The 16,877-nt window shown below is 48.8% G+C and overlaps 1 protein-coding gene across 2 annotated transcripts in view; it reads right to left on the reverse strand.

The window, feature by feature from the left end:
- Window positions 1-553: 553 nt before the first annotated feature.
- Window positions 554-16,877, reverse strand: part of KIF13B (kinesin family member 13B) — a 200,847-nt gene continuing 184,523 nt past the window's right edge. For both annotated transcript variants that reach the window (XM_072719582.1, XM_072719583.1), the window contains 3 exons: window positions 8,632-8,694; window positions 4,074-5,001; window positions 554-1,356 (listed from right to left, as the gene is read on the reverse strand). In XM_072719582.1, coding sequence (XP_072575683.1) covers window positions 1,067-1,356; window positions 4,074-5,001; window positions 8,632-8,694 — 1,281 coding nt within the window. In that variant the 3' untranslated portion in view covers window positions 554-1,066. The remainder of the gene's footprint in view (window positions 1,357-4,073; window positions 5,002-8,631; window positions 8,695-16,877) is intronic.

Raw genomic sequence — 16,877 nt, forward strand, 5'->3', positions numbered from 1 at the left:
TCCAAGAAACCAGAATTGCACCAAATAAGGTCACAATGCTTCTGACTTCATCATTGCAGAAGCACAAGAACCTAATTCTCCAAGTTGTCATGGTCAGTTTAGAGTAAGGCCACTTGTGTATCTGTGTCAATAAGGACATAAGGAAGGGAGGGCCCCTCTGGGAACCCCCACCAGAGGCAGGAGGCTGGCAGCTCCCAAGTGACCTCAGAGGCTGGACACTAGAGCCCGGGCAGACGATTGTGGCTCGCGAGTGATTTCAGATTTGCAAAAAATAAATATAAATAAATATATTCCAAGCACTCTGTTACGGGCATAAATGGCAAAGAGAAAACACTTCCCAGGTATAAAGACACTAACGCACGCACAAAGAGACCCCTAAGAAACCTTGTAGGAAGGCAGAGGGCAAGGCCCTGGGAGGGGTCAGGCCCAGTGCCCCTTGCTGGGGCGCCCAGGACCTTGTGCCAGAAGCCCCAAGAGGCCAGCCAGAGGCACTTCTGAGAGCTTGTTAATGTGGTGTGGGGACCTTGGGGTCCAGAAGGATGTAGTGAGCCTAAGGAGCAAGCCAGGACCGGGGGGGTTGGCAGAGATGCTGGCTCTGGAGGCACAGGGAGGATGCCCTGCCTCTGTGGGAAAGAAAGGCACTGGTACGGTTAAGAGGTTAATGGGGTCATCGAAACAGAAGAAAGGAATAGCAGCCCCAGGGGTGGAAAACCCAGGCCCGGGGCCAGAAGGGCCTCGCTCCCCCAATCCAGGACTGCTTTGGGCTCCTGGGATCTTCAACCCCTCTACCTTGCTGGGATGCCTCCCCATTCTCTGCACAGAGGAAGAAATGAAGCTTCCAGAGTCACGGGAGGGGCAGGGAGAGGTCACTAGCCCCATGTTATGCAGAAAGGACTCCTTGCCATGCTCCCCTGGAAGGGGGGTTTGAGGTATCCCTGCCCACTTGGTTCCCAGCTCCACCCCAGGGCTGGCACTGGCTGCCCCCCTCTGTCAGCCTTTGCCTGGGAAGCAGAGGGAAGCAGGCCAACAGTCCAGGAGGATGCAACCCGGGCCAGGAGGGGGGTGCTTAGCTGGCCCAGGATTTTCGGTTCTCAGGGTTCTTATGGCTCCTGTCCGCCCTAAGCGCTGTGGTGCCCTCTGCCTTGGCCAGAGCCGCCGTCAGGGAGGCCAGGTTGTTGGCAGAGCCGGAGAGGGTGCTGCTTCTGCGGGGCTCGGGGGCGCCCTGCAGCCGGAGCCCTGCGCTGCGCCGCCGCCCCGCAGCCGCCACTCTGCGCACCCGGCCCGGCCTCACCAGCAGCCCGTAGCCGGGGTTGCACTTGAAGTACTGCTTCCCTCCGATGGAGCCGTCATTTTTACCTGAAGGGAAAAGAGAAGACGACATAGAGGTGCCTTCCCATGGCCCCTCACTCCAGGCCTCTGTGTGCCTGATGGCTCCCTGCACTGCTGAACACAGGAGGCTGGGGTGACCATCTCCAGGCAGCGCCTGGTGGTCCCCAAGGACATGCGGCCCCAGGCAGCCTCAGGTGCCAGGTCCGTGTGCCAGACCTGCCATTTCCCATGCCCAGGTGCAGGCAAGTCATGAACACGGAGCTGGCACCAACCCTACCCCACCCTGGGGTATGGACCTTTTTCAACCTGACTGGTCAACATGTAAACCTAGGATGGATATCGTTGGTGGAATAATTATTTTTCCTGAATCTATTAAATGGAAACTGGCAAATGACCAAATTGTAGCTAGTAGATGTCATGCTTGATATATCAAGATGCAGTGGAGAAGTTTCCTTTGTAAGAGCAACAGAAAATGCATTAAGGTGAAGAATGAGAACCCAGCGCTCAAGTCAGTAGACGGAGAGGATCCCTGAAGAAAGAGGCCCCTGACCCCTAAATGTCAACATGCTACGGGGATGGGTTGGTGGAGAACATGATCTCTGCAGCAAAAACAATCATGAATTTTCTGTACTCTGCACACCCTGACCTGCCCTTCCCCCACAAAACCTCCTCTCTCCAACAACGAGGGTCCTCTCAGTGCACCTCTCAATGCACCTAACAGATCTCCTATCTCACTATCTGGCCACCACTATCACTTGGCTCTCAGGGCACACCCTCCACCCCTGCCCACTGGCTCCCTGCTTCCGGGCTCCCCACCATCCTGCCTGCTCACCCCATTTCATTTTCTTCACAGCACTTATTACTATCAAAATTTAATTATTTATTTGGTTGTCTACTTGGCAATTTTCTCCAGTGGAAATCCAGTGAAACCAGGGGCTGTGTTTTGTCCGTCAAGGTATCCTTGGGATCCAAGATGGTGACCACAACATGGTAGGTGCTCAAAACGCATTTGCTAGATGAACTATTTGTTAATCCCTCTTTAATTCTTGAGTTCACCTGTAGATATAAACTTCTCTCCTAATTCCCCTGCACACCTTAGCAGACTCTTCTTTAAAAAAAATATCTAGTCTGTGCCACATGACTCTTCTTCTGACAGCACTTCCAACTCTTCTTCTGACAGCACTTCCAACTTACAGCATTATTCACAATAGCCAAAAATTAGAAACAACCCACACATCCACCCACTGACAAATGGATGAACAAAAGGTGGGCCATCCACACAACAGAATATTATTTGGCCACAAAAAGGAATGAAGTGCTGACCCAGGTTGTAACCAGATAAACCTTGAGAAGTCATTCCAAGTGAAAAAAAAAAAAAAAAAAACAGTAACAAAAGCCCACATACTATACAATCCCCTTTACGTGAAAGTCCAGATTAAGATGTTTCATGTAAATTTAGAGGGATCAGAAACAGATTATTGGTTACCCAGGGTTTAGGAAAGGGAGTGCCTTGCAAATGGACTTATGGCTTTTGGGGGTGTTGTTGATGAACCTGTTCTAAAATTAGACTGTGGTAATGGTTGCACAACTCTATACTCAGAACCATTAGCCTGTACACTTTTAACAAGCAGACTTTACAGTATGTGAATAGGTATCATAATAAAGCGGTTTTTTTTAAGATTTTATTTATTCATGAGAGACAGAGAGAGAGAGAGAGAGAGAGAGAGAGAGAGAGAGGCAGAGACACAGGCAGAGGGAGAAGCAGGCTCCATTTAGGGAGCCTGATGTGGGTATCGATCCCAGGGCTCCAGGATCAGGCCCCGGGCCAAAGGCAGGCGCTAAACTCCTGAGCCACTCAGGGGTCCCCTCTTTTTTTTAATTAATTAATTAATTTATTTATTTATTTATTTATTTATTTATTTTTAAGATTTATTTATTCATGAGAGACAGAGAGAGAGAGGCAGAGACACAGACAGAGAGAGAAGCAGGCTCCATGCAGGGAGCCTGATATAATAAAGCTGTTTTTTAAAAAAAAAACACCTGTGGGTGCCTGGGTGGTTCAGTTGATTGTCTCATTTTGGCTCAAGTCATGATCTCAGGGTCCTGAGATCCAGCTCCCTGTGGGGCTCCCCACTCAGGAGGGAGTCTGCTTCTCCTTAGCCCTATGCCCCTCCCCCGTTCATGCTTCCCGTCTCTCTCAGATAGATAAATAAATAAATAAATAAATACATACATACATACATACAAACAAACAAACATACATCTGGAGGACCAAGTATTTCCTTAAGTTGTGGCTCTGGCTTTCCAGAAAATGGGGATTGTAAGATGTGTGGTTCTGTAATGAGACTTAAGAGACTGGTGAGCCTGGGCACCTCAGATCACCCCACCTTCTGTTCTGCGGCCCAGGCATCGGACTATCCCCACAGGCATCAGTGTTTGCAACCTGAGCACACACGGCACACAGAGCTACTGTTAAGATTGTTTCAGTTCAAAAGCAGATGCCTCTGAGACTTAAAAGGGGAGGGGAAAAGAGCCTTATATTCATTACTATATTGATAGTGGCTTTCAATTAATGACTCAGGTCTCTGAAAAACGTCAGGAGATTAAACAAAGGGAACACACTGGAAACTCCTATTCCTGATTTTGAAAAGCAGTGACCTGGAGGCTCGGGAGGTCAAACGACATGGCCCGGGCACACAGCAGCCCGGCAGCGGCAGGCTGGGCCGGCGGCAGGCAGCGCTCACCTGAGGGCCCGTCCAGCTCCACTCCGATCCACGTGCCCTCCTGAAAGTCGGTGGGCCCGACGTACCTCACGATGCCCATCTTGTTGCTGCCCACGGTGACGTACTCTCCCTCTCTGAGCCACTCCGGGACCTCGCTGGCTTCCTCGGAGTCCGAGGACACCTCCAGCCTGCCCAGCGCTCCAGCCCCCGGCCCGCCGTCGCCCGGCGCCCCTGCGGCCGGCAGGTCCCCCTGGGCGGCCGGGGCCGGGGCCGGGGCCGGGGCGGGGGCCGGGGCGGGGGCCGGGGCCGGGGCGGGGGCCGGGGGGCAGCCGGGGTCTCCGCCCAGCATGCGCGTGAACGACTTGAGCTCCGAGGTCCGCACCTTCTGGATGCGGAACGGGGCCGCGGGGGCAGCGGGCGCCCACAGGAGGTCGGGGGGCCCCTGCGGTTTGCAGGCCTCGGGCTCCAGGCCGGCGGCGGGCTGCGCGGGGTCCTGGGGCCCCCCGAGGCGCTCGGGGGCGGCCGGGGACGCCTCCCGCTCCCGCTCCCCCGGGGCCACCGGCTCCGTGGCCTCGCCCGCGCCGCCGCCGTCGCCCCGAGCCCCCTGCTTCGCGGGCAGTGGCGGCGGGGGGAGGCCGGGACCCCCGGGGCGGCCGGCGGCCGGCGGGGGGCCCGGCGGCTCGGCGTCCGGGGGCGCCCGGCGCGGGGCAGGGGGCGGCGAGCCCGGGGTCTGCGCGCCATCCAGGCCGGGGGCGAAGGCGTCCGACAGGGTGGCGGAGGAGACGCTGTGGGAGAAGTAGCCGCTGGAGGCCTCGCTCAGGGGGCTGGGCGGCCCGTCCTGCGCCGCGGGGGCCTGCGCGGGGGCCTGCGGGGGGCCCTGCGGGGTCGGTGGGTCCCAGAGCTTCAGGGGCGCCGCGCCTGTCCCCGCGCGCTCGCTCTCCCGGGGGGCCTGGCGCAAGAAAGGGCGAAGAAGAACTGGTTAGGGCTCCAAGCTGGCGGCTGGCTCGGCTCCGAAACAAGTGCCACACACCGTCGTCAGCCCGAACATTCGGCGTTGAGGGCGAGAGGAGACGGCGGGGCGACAGGGCGGAGCAGGGCCTGCCCCGCCCGCCGCCCCGTCCCTGTGACCCTCTTGGGGCCCGCGGCAGGGGCGCCCCGCGCCTGCACCCTGCACACCTCGGAGCTGAGAGCAGCACTGCCCACCGCGTGGGCCTGCCCTCCACCTCTTCGCCCCTCATAGACACTCAACAGTCTAGCCCTGCCTGGGATGGCCGGACTTAAACTAAGAGATCCACGTTTGGCCTTCACCGTGTTTCCCGCACAGAGCTCCTGAAACCCTTGGAGTTTCCTAAGTGGTAAGAGCAATAAAGGTGTCTTGATATTCCTAACAAGCCCCTTCCAACACCACCTGAGTTCCTGTTAATGAGGTGACTCTGGCACTGCACCTAAGGATGGAGGCTGGTTGCCAGGGGAACCAACCTAGTGATTAGAGCTTCAGCCCCACAGCCTCCATGGGGGGGGGGGGGGGGGGGGGGGGCGGCTGGCAGTGATTTAATCACTAATTGCCAATGATTGAATCAATCATGCCTATGTAATAAGGCCTCCATAGAAACCCATAAGGACAGACTTCTGTTGAACTGGTGGAAGTGTGGGTAGAGCGTGGCACCCAGGGAGGCACTAAAAGTCCACACTTTCCCCCTACCCTGCCCTATGCCTCTCTTTCATCTGGCTGTTCCCGAGCTATATCCCTTGTAATAAACTGGTGATCCAGTTTTACATCCAGTAAGTAAAATGTCTCTCTTGAACTCTGTGAAGCATCCTGCCAAGTTAATCAAACCCAAGTGGAGATCACTGGAACCTCTTATCCAGGGCTGGTTGGTCGAAGCATAGATGACAACCTGGAATTGTGACTAGTATCCAAAGTGGGGGCAGTCTTGTGGGCCTGAGGCCTTCATCCATGGGATCTGACCCTGTCTCTGGGGAGACAGTGTCCAAACTGAGTTGAATCATAGAACACTCAGCTGGTGTGGGACAAGGACTTGGAGGTGGGAAGAATGCACACTCGATGGCCACATAGGGTCAGTGGGGCCTGACAAGGCATGAAAAGGCCCTGACCACAGGGCGCAGTGCACAGTAGGTATACACTAAATCTTCAAGTCCCTCCTTACCCACCAAGCACTCCCAGCCTTGCTGCACTCAGCAAGGAGTGGAAACAGACCCCTGCCCACCATGGGCTGCCTGGAAAACTGAGAGAATCACTAAAGGCCAGAAGAGCACTTTCTCCTGTGAAGCTGGAATGAGGATCTCCTTGGAGGATGTACAGGTGACTTAGCACAGCTTTACCAGCACAGCCTGACTCACGGCTCCTGGCTGGGAGTCAGGTGGAAAAAGAGGAGACAGACTGCCTGCAGGCCAGTCCCATGGCATGGGGTGGGGACCCTCCCTCCTCCTCCAGGGAGACACAGGCCAAGCAGCAGCCTGCCCCACAGTAAAGAGGGGCTGAGTATGGTGGAGCCGCAGAGGCTGGCCTCTGTACCATTCATCTGAGTCACTCTAGCAGAAACACATGCACAGCCCATTCTCATGGGGAATGATGGGAGCCATTGCTTGTCCACTACTGTTTCTGAGGTACTGCTAAGGTGTTCCTTCATTGATAACTGAAGCCATTTGAAGAACGGAGCAGATTATCTTTCTATTCCCAATTCACAATGACAGGGGCAAGGGAGAGGAAGGCAGGAGCCGGGAACAGGGTTGGTGTACTGGAGAAGGGTGCTGTTCAGAAAAAGAAATATGTTTTCCAATATTTACGGAAAGATTATTTATATTACAGGAATGGCCATTTTCCATTTGAAATACAGGATTTATTTGAACTGGGAAACAGCTGAGATCTATAAGTCTCTTACAGTTACTTGGCTTAACTCAGCAGTTTGATAAATCATGCATTTTCACGTGAATTGTCATTTATATTCCTGTCTCCAGAGGCTCTCCTTTCCCCACAAGGCACACTTTGAGGGTACAAAATTAACGGCACCTCTTGAGATTAACAGCCCATTTTTGTGATGGATCTCTAGGCTGCAAAATTTACTAAATCCAATAGATCAATAACTGTCACCAGCATAAATACTCTAAAAGATTAGGCAATCCTTCAATCATTTTTCTTTTGCAACTTGTACATGTTTTATTTATTCTTTTCTATTTTATTTTTAATATCACTGACCAGGCAGGGAAGACTATATAAACAAAATCACAAGAGCCTAGATTCAGAACAGGAACTTTGGTTCTGGAATCGTGAGTGTTCCCTCTTCCCCTGGTGGGTAATACCCCATCAGTACCGCATGGACAGCTGTCTGCTAAGGGCCAGCTACGTCCTGTCCTGAGGATCTGACAGTCTAGCAACAGTGCCTTAGATGTCTCTGGTCATTATCCCATTTGCTTCCACATGAATCCTTTAATGTAGGCCAGGAAGCATTACCGTATGCATTTTATAACATGGCCCAGACAGGTTAAAGGATATATCCAAAGCTTCCAGTAAGTGACAACCAGGGATCAGAGGTCAGATCCACAGTGACAACAGAGACCAAAGGTGGCAGAAGGCAGCCCTGATTGCACCATTCTTTCCTGCTGAGCCCAAGTGCAGCCTCAGATTCCTTCCGTGAAAGCACGGCGGGAAACCGCTCCCACTTGACTGGAGTTGATATGTGAGTGGAAACTTATTCCCCATCTTTGGGTTATTCCCTTACCACTGACACTTCTGGAGACTGCCATGAAAGCCTAGCCTTGCGAAAGCCAAGACAAACAGCAGAGCTGCCCTGAGCTGCAGAGGCCCTGGCAGGTCTGGTGCCCTCGCCAGCCAGAGACTTGGTCTCCCTCTGTCCCATTGGCCTTGGGGCCCCAGTCTTGCCTCAGCACACTAATAAACACCACTCATTGAGGAAGAAGGGAGGCCACAGGAACACCTAATATGTCCTAGATTGAAAAGGGCCTTCTAGAAAGGGCTGAATCTGTGGAGGTCTGAATTCCCTTCCAAATTATTTGCACTTTTTTTGCCGTTGTTTTAATAAATAAAATTTTCCGATGAAGATACAGCATTTCCTAAGAGAATGAACGCACAGTGGGAGAAAATAGATTTGCTATTCATAAGATGAGAAGTGCTGTTCATCTGTGGGAGATCATAAGAGACTATTTTCTCCCCAGCTTAGCATTAGTCTTTTCACGCTGATATCATGAATCAGAATGAAATGTAAAACTGAGAATTAAGCAAACACTTGGAATAAGGAGATTGTTCTGTTTATAGAAATCGCCTTTGCCTAGCAGTGGGCTATTAAAGCAGCAGACTACATTAGCAGTCAAGCACCTAAAAGTTTAGCAATCATATGATTAACAAGTTGAAAATAGAAAAGTGGAACAAGGAAAATATAGAGGGAGAAGACAGTGACCTATATTATAGCTAATTATCAAAACGGGAACGCTAAAATGAAAAACCCACGGGTGTGGACTCAATAGTTACGGCATCGGGGCCACCCACCACATGTGGGGCGGCCACCAGCAAAGGCGTCACCCCCCCACCCGCCAGACTCACCTCCACCACTCTGGTTGTCCCGGCATCCGAGAAGGCAGACTGCACCATGATTCGGGGCACGGGCTGAGAAAACAAGTGAATAGATGGGCGTGAGGGATCAAGAGAAGGAGAACCGAAATAACCAGAGAAGGTTTTCACTGAATAGACAGACTGGAGAACCTGTCAGGAGGACCCACTTGAAGTGAACTTTTACAACTTTTGGGAATTCTCACATGTCGCTGCCAAGTAGGCATGCCAAGGGCTGGGGGTGCCACACGACACAAGGGCACAGCAAGCAGCTTACCCCCAGTGAGCAACAAAGGGCACGTGCTGCAAACAATAACACTCATGGCATGACATTCTCACGCACGCACAGGCTCTCTCCACTCACAGCGCATGTTCATCAAGGGCTGTTCTGCACATATAAGTGTTACAGGATGCTAGAGAGAAATGACTGGAACAGGGAAGATCGGGAAAGGCTTCAGGCAGGAAGTAGAACAGAAACTAAGCCCTGATGGCCAGGGAGAGCTGGTGCCCAAGCAGACCGGTGAGTGTAGTCACAGGAAGTGAGGAGTCCCACCACGCTGAGACTTCACATCTCCCCTTACATTTCCCAACACCATCAGTCACCCCCAATGACCACTGCTTCACCAAGCAACATATCTGCCTCATATCTGCCAGTCTGGCTACAGCCTACTTTTGGGGCATAATACAGAGCAGGATATATTGATGGAGGCTTTGGTATTCTAATCAGGTAACAATGAGGACCACCAGAGATGCCTGAATGAAGAAAGCAGGAGCTTAAGAAGATGGATCTGCTGGTAGAGGGCAAACTGGAGAAATATTTAAAGGCCAAGGTAGGCAGATCACTGATAAGATTCCAGCAATAGAGCAGATGCGAGGGGATAAGGGCCTGAATTACTGGGTGTGTAAGCGTAAGCAGCAGTACAAGAAAAGGGCTTCAGTACTTATGGACATGTGGTTCAAGGAACAACAACAACAACAACAACAACAACAAAAAGTAAAAAAATAAATAGCACCAGGATAAGGACATGTCAGAAGAAACAGCTGGTATCTTCGAAGGAGAAGAAATCAGACATTCTTTTACAGCTGCTGGGTTTACAATGGCATAGGGACACAGAAAGAGACATGATTCTCTCAAAGAAACCAGGAATCCACTACTTCTGCCTTTATTCCATCAACCAGATCTCCCCGTTCCAGCACCAGAGTCTGGATCTCGCCTCAGAATGCTCAGCTCCCAGAGAGCTCCGTCCTGGCAAACTTAGGTGTCGTGGTTTGTTCCCATGCAGTGGGAGCGTCTTTTCTCTTGTTGGATCCAAAGGTAAAAGAGTAGCTAACCACCTAACCACTCATCTCTTACCTAACCTAAATTGCCTAAAGAAGCAGATTTCATATCCTTGCATTTCCCTTCTCCTGGCCCTCAGTACTCCAGGTCCTCCCAGTTCCCATGATGTATCCGGGTGCCTGAGGCTTCTATGCCATGAAGATGCTCTGGACGGTCTGCAGGCACTAAGGCTGGAAGGCCAGAGTCCGGTGTCCTACTGAGCAGCCCAGACTCTTACCTGAAGGGACAAGAGCCCACCTGGAACAAGATGGCTCACTTAGGAGGTTAATCTGAGTTCACACCACCAAATAACTGAGTTTTAGCAAAGGGCACCACTACCACCAATGATGCCTTGTGACTGCCTTTGGGAGAAAAGAGCTAGAAGAAATTAATTCTGCTGAATTGGGAACGGCACTGGGATGTGAAAAAAGGCACAGAGGACAGGCAATCAAGTAGGAAATGGTAGGAGATATGACTAAAGAGATGGAAAGACCTAGGGATAGACGAAAGCAACGTATGCTATAGCCTGCAAACACTGGGGAGTTACTAGGGGCTGAGGACAAGGGAGAGGTAAGGTAAGAGGTAGGGTTAAGAAACACAATGTGAGGGGGCCAATGGAAGAGAACTGAGGTGGGGCAAGGCCACTGCACATGACGAGGGCCTGAAGCACATGAACTTCCAGCCTCTCCCTGGATCCCTGGACCAGGAAAATCCCTTTCAACTCCCATGACACATCGCTCCTCCCCTCTCACAGAACCTACAGGAAGCTCTGCTTCTCCACTCTGCTGGCAACCTGGTAGGCAGTGACAGTGGAGTTATTTTCAAGCAAGTATCCTCCACTCCACCTTACAAAGTCCTTGAATACAGGGGCCACCATGTTTCTTTTTATATTTACTTTCTCTCATCGTATCTGAAGTCCCCCACAAATGCAAAGGTGTTCACAGCATATTTCCTCGTAAAGGCAGAAAAAACATTTCGTAAGCTCAAACTCCAAAATTCTTTCCACTCTTCAGTTAGACTTCATTAAGGCAGACAAGACTGCAATAAAACATTCCTCCTTAAAGCATAAATATGCAAAATCCCACCAAAGGTGGAACATAACCACCCAGGATGAAGCGTCTTCTAAGATGATATGGCTCTTACCCTCCTGAACAGAGTGTAGAAACATAACTTACACTTTTCTCTAGGACTCAGGGGTTTTAGAAAACTCCACTAAATGGTTAAAAAAAAAAAATCTGACATGAGTGAAGGGACAAGCCTGCCTGTGACACCATATCATCCATGGACACACAGGCTTCCTGGTACCCAGGGCCCCATGTCATGGCTCCACACCACCATGCTGAGACATCACATCTGCCCTTACATTTCCCAACACCATCAATCACCCCCAAAGATCACTTCTTCACCAAGCACTTCTTCACCAACACAACTTCACCATCTGCCTCATCAACAGGCCCACCCCGAGCCTACCATTCAGAGGAAGGGAGAAGCAGGACACAGGATGATGACACATGTGTGAAGTGGCTTAAAATAGTGCCAAAAATAAGATGGGATGGTGTCTGAGTGGATCCTGAGTGTATTGTCAAGTATTTTGAGCACACCTACTTCTCTGGTTCACCTGCTGGTAACTTCGTGGGGCTCCCTCTGTGGGAAGCAAAGTGGTGGTGGCTACCAAACCAGCACTGGCCAAATAAGCATCAGATAGATACTTCTCCAATGGAGGACTTTGAAAGGTTCATGCTGAAAAGGATGAGGTACAGGCATATAAGACTGGCTACATATTGATTTTTACTGAAGCTAGGTGACAAGCACAGAGGGCTTCACTAGTATTCTATGCATTTCAAATTTGTCCATAAGACTGTCCTACGTGGGGGCACCTGGATGGCTCAGTGGTTGAGCCTCTGCCTTTGGCTCAGGTCGTGATCCCGGAGTGCTGGGACTGAGTGCCACATCAGGCTCCCCACAGGAAGCCTGCTTCTCCCTCTGCCTATGTCTCTGCTCTCTCTGTGTGTCTCTCATTAATCAATAAATAAAATCTTTAAAAAAAAAAAAAAAAGACTGTCCTACATGAAGAAGGTAACTGGGACTGAATCAATGTACAAATTCAGTTCAACAAAGACTCAGCTCCCACAGGGTACAGGGCATTCCAACAAGTGCTGTGAAGAACACAAAGAACACAAAGTCACAGGCCTAGCTCTCAGCAGACTGGCAAGGACACGTATGAAAATAACTGAAACACTGAGGAAACTGATAGATATTAGAGTGACAGCTTCAAACGCAGAGAAGTTTCAGAGGAGGAAGGGATGATAAATGAAGCAGGCCTAGAATACCCTCATGGGGGCGATTTCACTTTGAGACAGGCCCTGAAGACTGAATGGCTTTTCCAGGGGCAGAAGGCCACTTCGAACATGAGTAATGACACGGCGGAGGCAGGGTGTTTTGTGGGCCTGATGCGTTCCGTCTACCGCCACCTCTGCCCCAAGAAAGGCTACTCAATCTTCCAGGAGGTCTTGGGGAAGAGGGAATGATCTAGAGCGACCTGCACAGGGCAGAGGGAAGCAGGTTAGGGCCACGTGCAGGAGACCTTGTGAGCTTTTATGGTTTTCACCCTCAGTAATGAGCTATCAAAGGTAAATGAATGAGCGGTGATAAGGGTTGTGCTTAGAGGAGATTCACCCCTAAAAATGGGGGAGATATGAACGAAACAGGGAAAGATCAATTAAGAAGTTGCTTCAGTGGTTTGGTGGAGAGCTAATTAGAGCCTGAACTTAGATGATAAAAGGAAAAGGAAATGAAAACCTAGATATGAGAAGATGACTGAACACTTGGAAACAACTGGCTGGGGAGGCTGGGGAAACAAAGATCATGCCCAGGAAGGATGAGTGACCAGAAGGAGGGTCACAGTGGTATCAGGAGAACCCGGATGCATGTGTGTGTGCACCTGTGCATGTGCCTATGCACCAGGGTGTGGGTACCCTGCCTTCTGTGTTTACCAATGGCCTGTGATGAATTCAGGAATTTCATTAAGGAGACCAAAAATACCTACAAAGTGTACTGAAATCTTAAGTGTGCCATTTGTCCTTCACACCTAAGAGCTCAAATTTCCAAATGTGTATTGTTTGCATTTTAATGCTCTTTTACATATCCCCGGTGCAGGCAGTTGCCTCCTATTTCAGGAGCTCAAAACATTTCAGATCATAAGTTCATTAATCCTTACGACACATCTGGCAACTATTAATAAAAATGACTGCGAAGTATTTTGCAGCTATAAATATTAAGGAGAAGTCCCACGAGGCAAGCGAATATAAGTATAATTATCCACATCTCACACTACAGAAAGCAAGGCTCAGAGACAGTCACCTAATGGTTACAGGCATCCAGGCTGCCCAGTGAGTCAGTGACAGAGATGGAAAAGGACCAACTTCTCAAGCATCAGCTGAACCTGCAATCATGCTGTCTGCCGAGCATCACTAGAGCTAGGCAGATGAGTAGGTTACAAGAAGAGAACTACTTAGAAGTATTTCAGGGAGAAGATGAGGGTCATTCTTCTATCACAGCCTGTCATTTTTTTTTTAAAGATTTTACTTATTCATGAGAGACACAGAGAGAGAGGCAGAGACACAGGCAGAGGGAGAAGCAGGCTCCATGCAGGGAGCCTGATACAGGACTCGATCCCAGGACCCCAGGATCATGACCTGAGCCAAAGGCAGGCAGTCAAGCACAGAGCCACCCAGGTGCCCCACAGCCCGTCATTTTTAAACTCTGGTTTTCATATGTCACATGAATGAAGAAAACAGGGCAGATCAGCTCAGAATTTTAACTAGGCATGAGTCATTGGGAGATCCCCCTGCCTAAAACATAAAGTTTTAACACCTTGGCAATACATAGACCCTCGCCTCTCTGTGAGGCTGGACCCTCTCCTTGGCTTGTTATGCTAACCCCACTCTGAACTGATTACACTGCTTTACCAGAGCATTCCTCGAGCTCTTCCTTTTCCCTAGGGAATCATGTTCTACCTGGTGAGCCCCTATTCATATTTGTCTTAGCTCGAGTGTGATCCACTTCCTGAAATTGCCTTCATCGTGCCAGCCCCAGACATACGTGTATTACAGCATCCAGAACATCACCCTATTTAGCTCTCCCAAGGGTAGAGTTTAGGGTTCATTCATCTCTGTATTCCTGTACATAAATGAATAACTTCATGTTTGTTGAACGAATAAATACATACATTAAGTTAACAAATCAATTACTTAAGTGACATGAAGAAGGCCAAATTGTACAGTTACAGAGAATTTGGGAAAGATAAGACATTCTGAAATTTGGGCATTTGGGTAGGTAGAGGGGAGAAATATTTTAAAGCAAAAAATAATCACTTCGTTCCAAGACTACTGAATTTTCTGATGCGTTTTTTTCTTGTTTGAAAATGAACCTCTCCTCATAATCACCCCTTACCCTGAATCGGATAAATTCTTAAATGTAATCTTCCAATGGGTTCTAAGCAAGTATAATCCTCTATGTCTTTTTTTAAAGATTTTGTTTCTTTATGTAATTTCTACACTGAACCTGGAGCTCAAACTTACAACCCCAAAAGCAAGAATCACACATTCTACTGACTGAACCAGCCAGGCACCCCCTTTTTGTACAATTCTAACCAACCATTTAAATCCAAGCATAAGAATGTAAGATGTACAATTTACCTTTCCTACAAATAACCAGTAGACAACCTGGGATTTTCATGGTGTTAATGTGAGAAAAATATAATAAACAAAACCAAGAAAGGGGAGTCCATATAAACAAAATACTTCCTAATCTTTGAATATGTTCTGATAAAAGTTACAAACAATGGATAAAAACAGACACGTACAATTACCTAAAGATCAAGACTCAGCAATAACCTAATCAATATAAACATACTTTTTAAAGGTTATGTTAATCAGAGGCAGGGTGGTTAGACTGGAAGAAGGGGCACTGCAAAGTCACAGGAGGAAAGCTGGAGGAAACACCCGGCACTGGTCCAGAGACTGACACTTCAGTTGCCTGCGGGATCTGGCTCACACGAGCAGCTCCCCACTCACCAAGCAGCCTCAGGATTCACACTTTGGCTTTACAGGTGATCTGGTGAAGAGCATGTTTTTATGATGACACCAGCACTTTTGTCCATCTGGAAATTATATTTCTTATTTTAAATAAGTAACTCAGCATTTTACCTGACCCATCAGTCATTTGTTCATGCAAACCTGGTCACCTCTGGGGTTGCACATCTGGAAGGTGGTAATCCAGCCCACATGCATTCTCTAAGCAATGCCTCCCAGAGAGGATGACAGGTGGCTGCCAGCTGGTCCCTGCCAGACACACTTTTACCCTACCTGCCACATGCCCCTTTCAATCAGTGACATCAAAGTATCAATGTGCCAGGCATGGGAAGGTGACTTAATTTTTCTGCCCAATATTACAATGCCTCATGAGGTTTTCTAAATAGACTTGAAGAGATTCAGGTTTTATCCTCTTCAAATCTGCCCTCCAAATTGCAGTCAGAAGAGCTTCCTGAAATGCAAATTTGATCACATCACTCTCCTGCTATAAAGCAGTCAATGATTCCCCATTGCCCACAAATAATTTTTTTAAAAGATTTTATTGATTTATTTATTTGAGAGACAGAGAGAGAGAGGGGATGAGCAGGGGGAGGGGCAGAGGGAGAGGGAAATGGGAAGCAGACTTCCCACTGAGTGCAGAGCCCAACATGGGCTGAGTCCCAGGTCCCCAAAATCATGACCCAAGCAGAAGTCAGACGCTAAACCAATTGAGCCACCCAGGCACCCCTACAGATAATTTTTTTAAGAAAGGAATGGCAAGAAAAGAAAATACAGGGATGCCTGGGTGGCTCAGTCGGTTAAACATCTGCCTTTGGCTCAGGCCATGATCTCAGGATCCTGGGATGGAGCCCCACATTGGGCTCCCTGCGTGGCAGAGAGCCTGCTTCTCCCTCTCCCTCTGCTGTTCCCCCTGCTTGTTCTCTTTCTCTCTGTGTCAAATAAATAAAATGTTAAAAAAAAAACAACAACAACAAATAGGCCCTATTCTGTATTTCCATGTCTTGACCAGTCCCTTCCTCAAATACTTTAGACTCATTCATTCTACATATAATCACTTGCATATTTCTAATCAGATCCAGTGAAATCTCTTAATATCACAACTGTGCATGCAACTTTGCTTCTTGAATATAAATCTCAGTATGCCACTCACTAGGCTCTGTAACCTGAGACAAGGTGCTTAATCTACCTGGGTCTCAGTTTCCTCAATATCTGAGTATCTAATATCACCCTCTAACTCTGTGCCATGGTGGCCACCAGCTCTATGTGCCTACTGACCACTTGAAATGCAGCCTATTTGACTGAGGAAGTGAAGTTTTTGCCACAAAAATTTAGTATGCAAATTAAGATGTGCTAGAAATGTAAAACTACACACTTAATTTCAAGAACTTTACAGGGAAAATACCTCAGTAATTTTTTATATTGATTACAGATTGAAATGACAATATTATGATTATAACTAAGTAAATTATATTACTAAAATTAATTTGAGCTATTTCTTTTTACTTTTTTAAAGGCGCTTACCAGAAAATTTAAAATGTCATGTGTGGTTCACAAATTTCTACTGGACAGCACTGATCTAATTCAGCACCACTGTTGAGCTAATGCATGTAAAATCCTCGGCGCACAGTAAACATTCAGCACATTTGTAAAATACTATGGTTTTCCTAATCACTGGAATGTTGTGGTGTTTTCCAAGATACTTCTAGCTTTGCTTACTATATAAGCCCAGTTTTAAACAATCAACAATTATATCTGATGTAAAATATAAATCAAAAGATTTTACTTGTGTTATCAGTCCCCAAACCAGTCAGGATATAATACTGATTCCA

The sequence above is a fragment of the Vulpes vulpes genome, chromosome 9 (assembly GCF_048418805.1).
Source record: "Vulpes vulpes isolate BD-2025 chromosome 9, VulVul3, whole genome shotgun sequence".
Taxonomy (NCBI): domain Eukaryota; kingdom Metazoa; phylum Chordata; class Mammalia; order Carnivora; family Canidae; genus Vulpes; species Vulpes vulpes.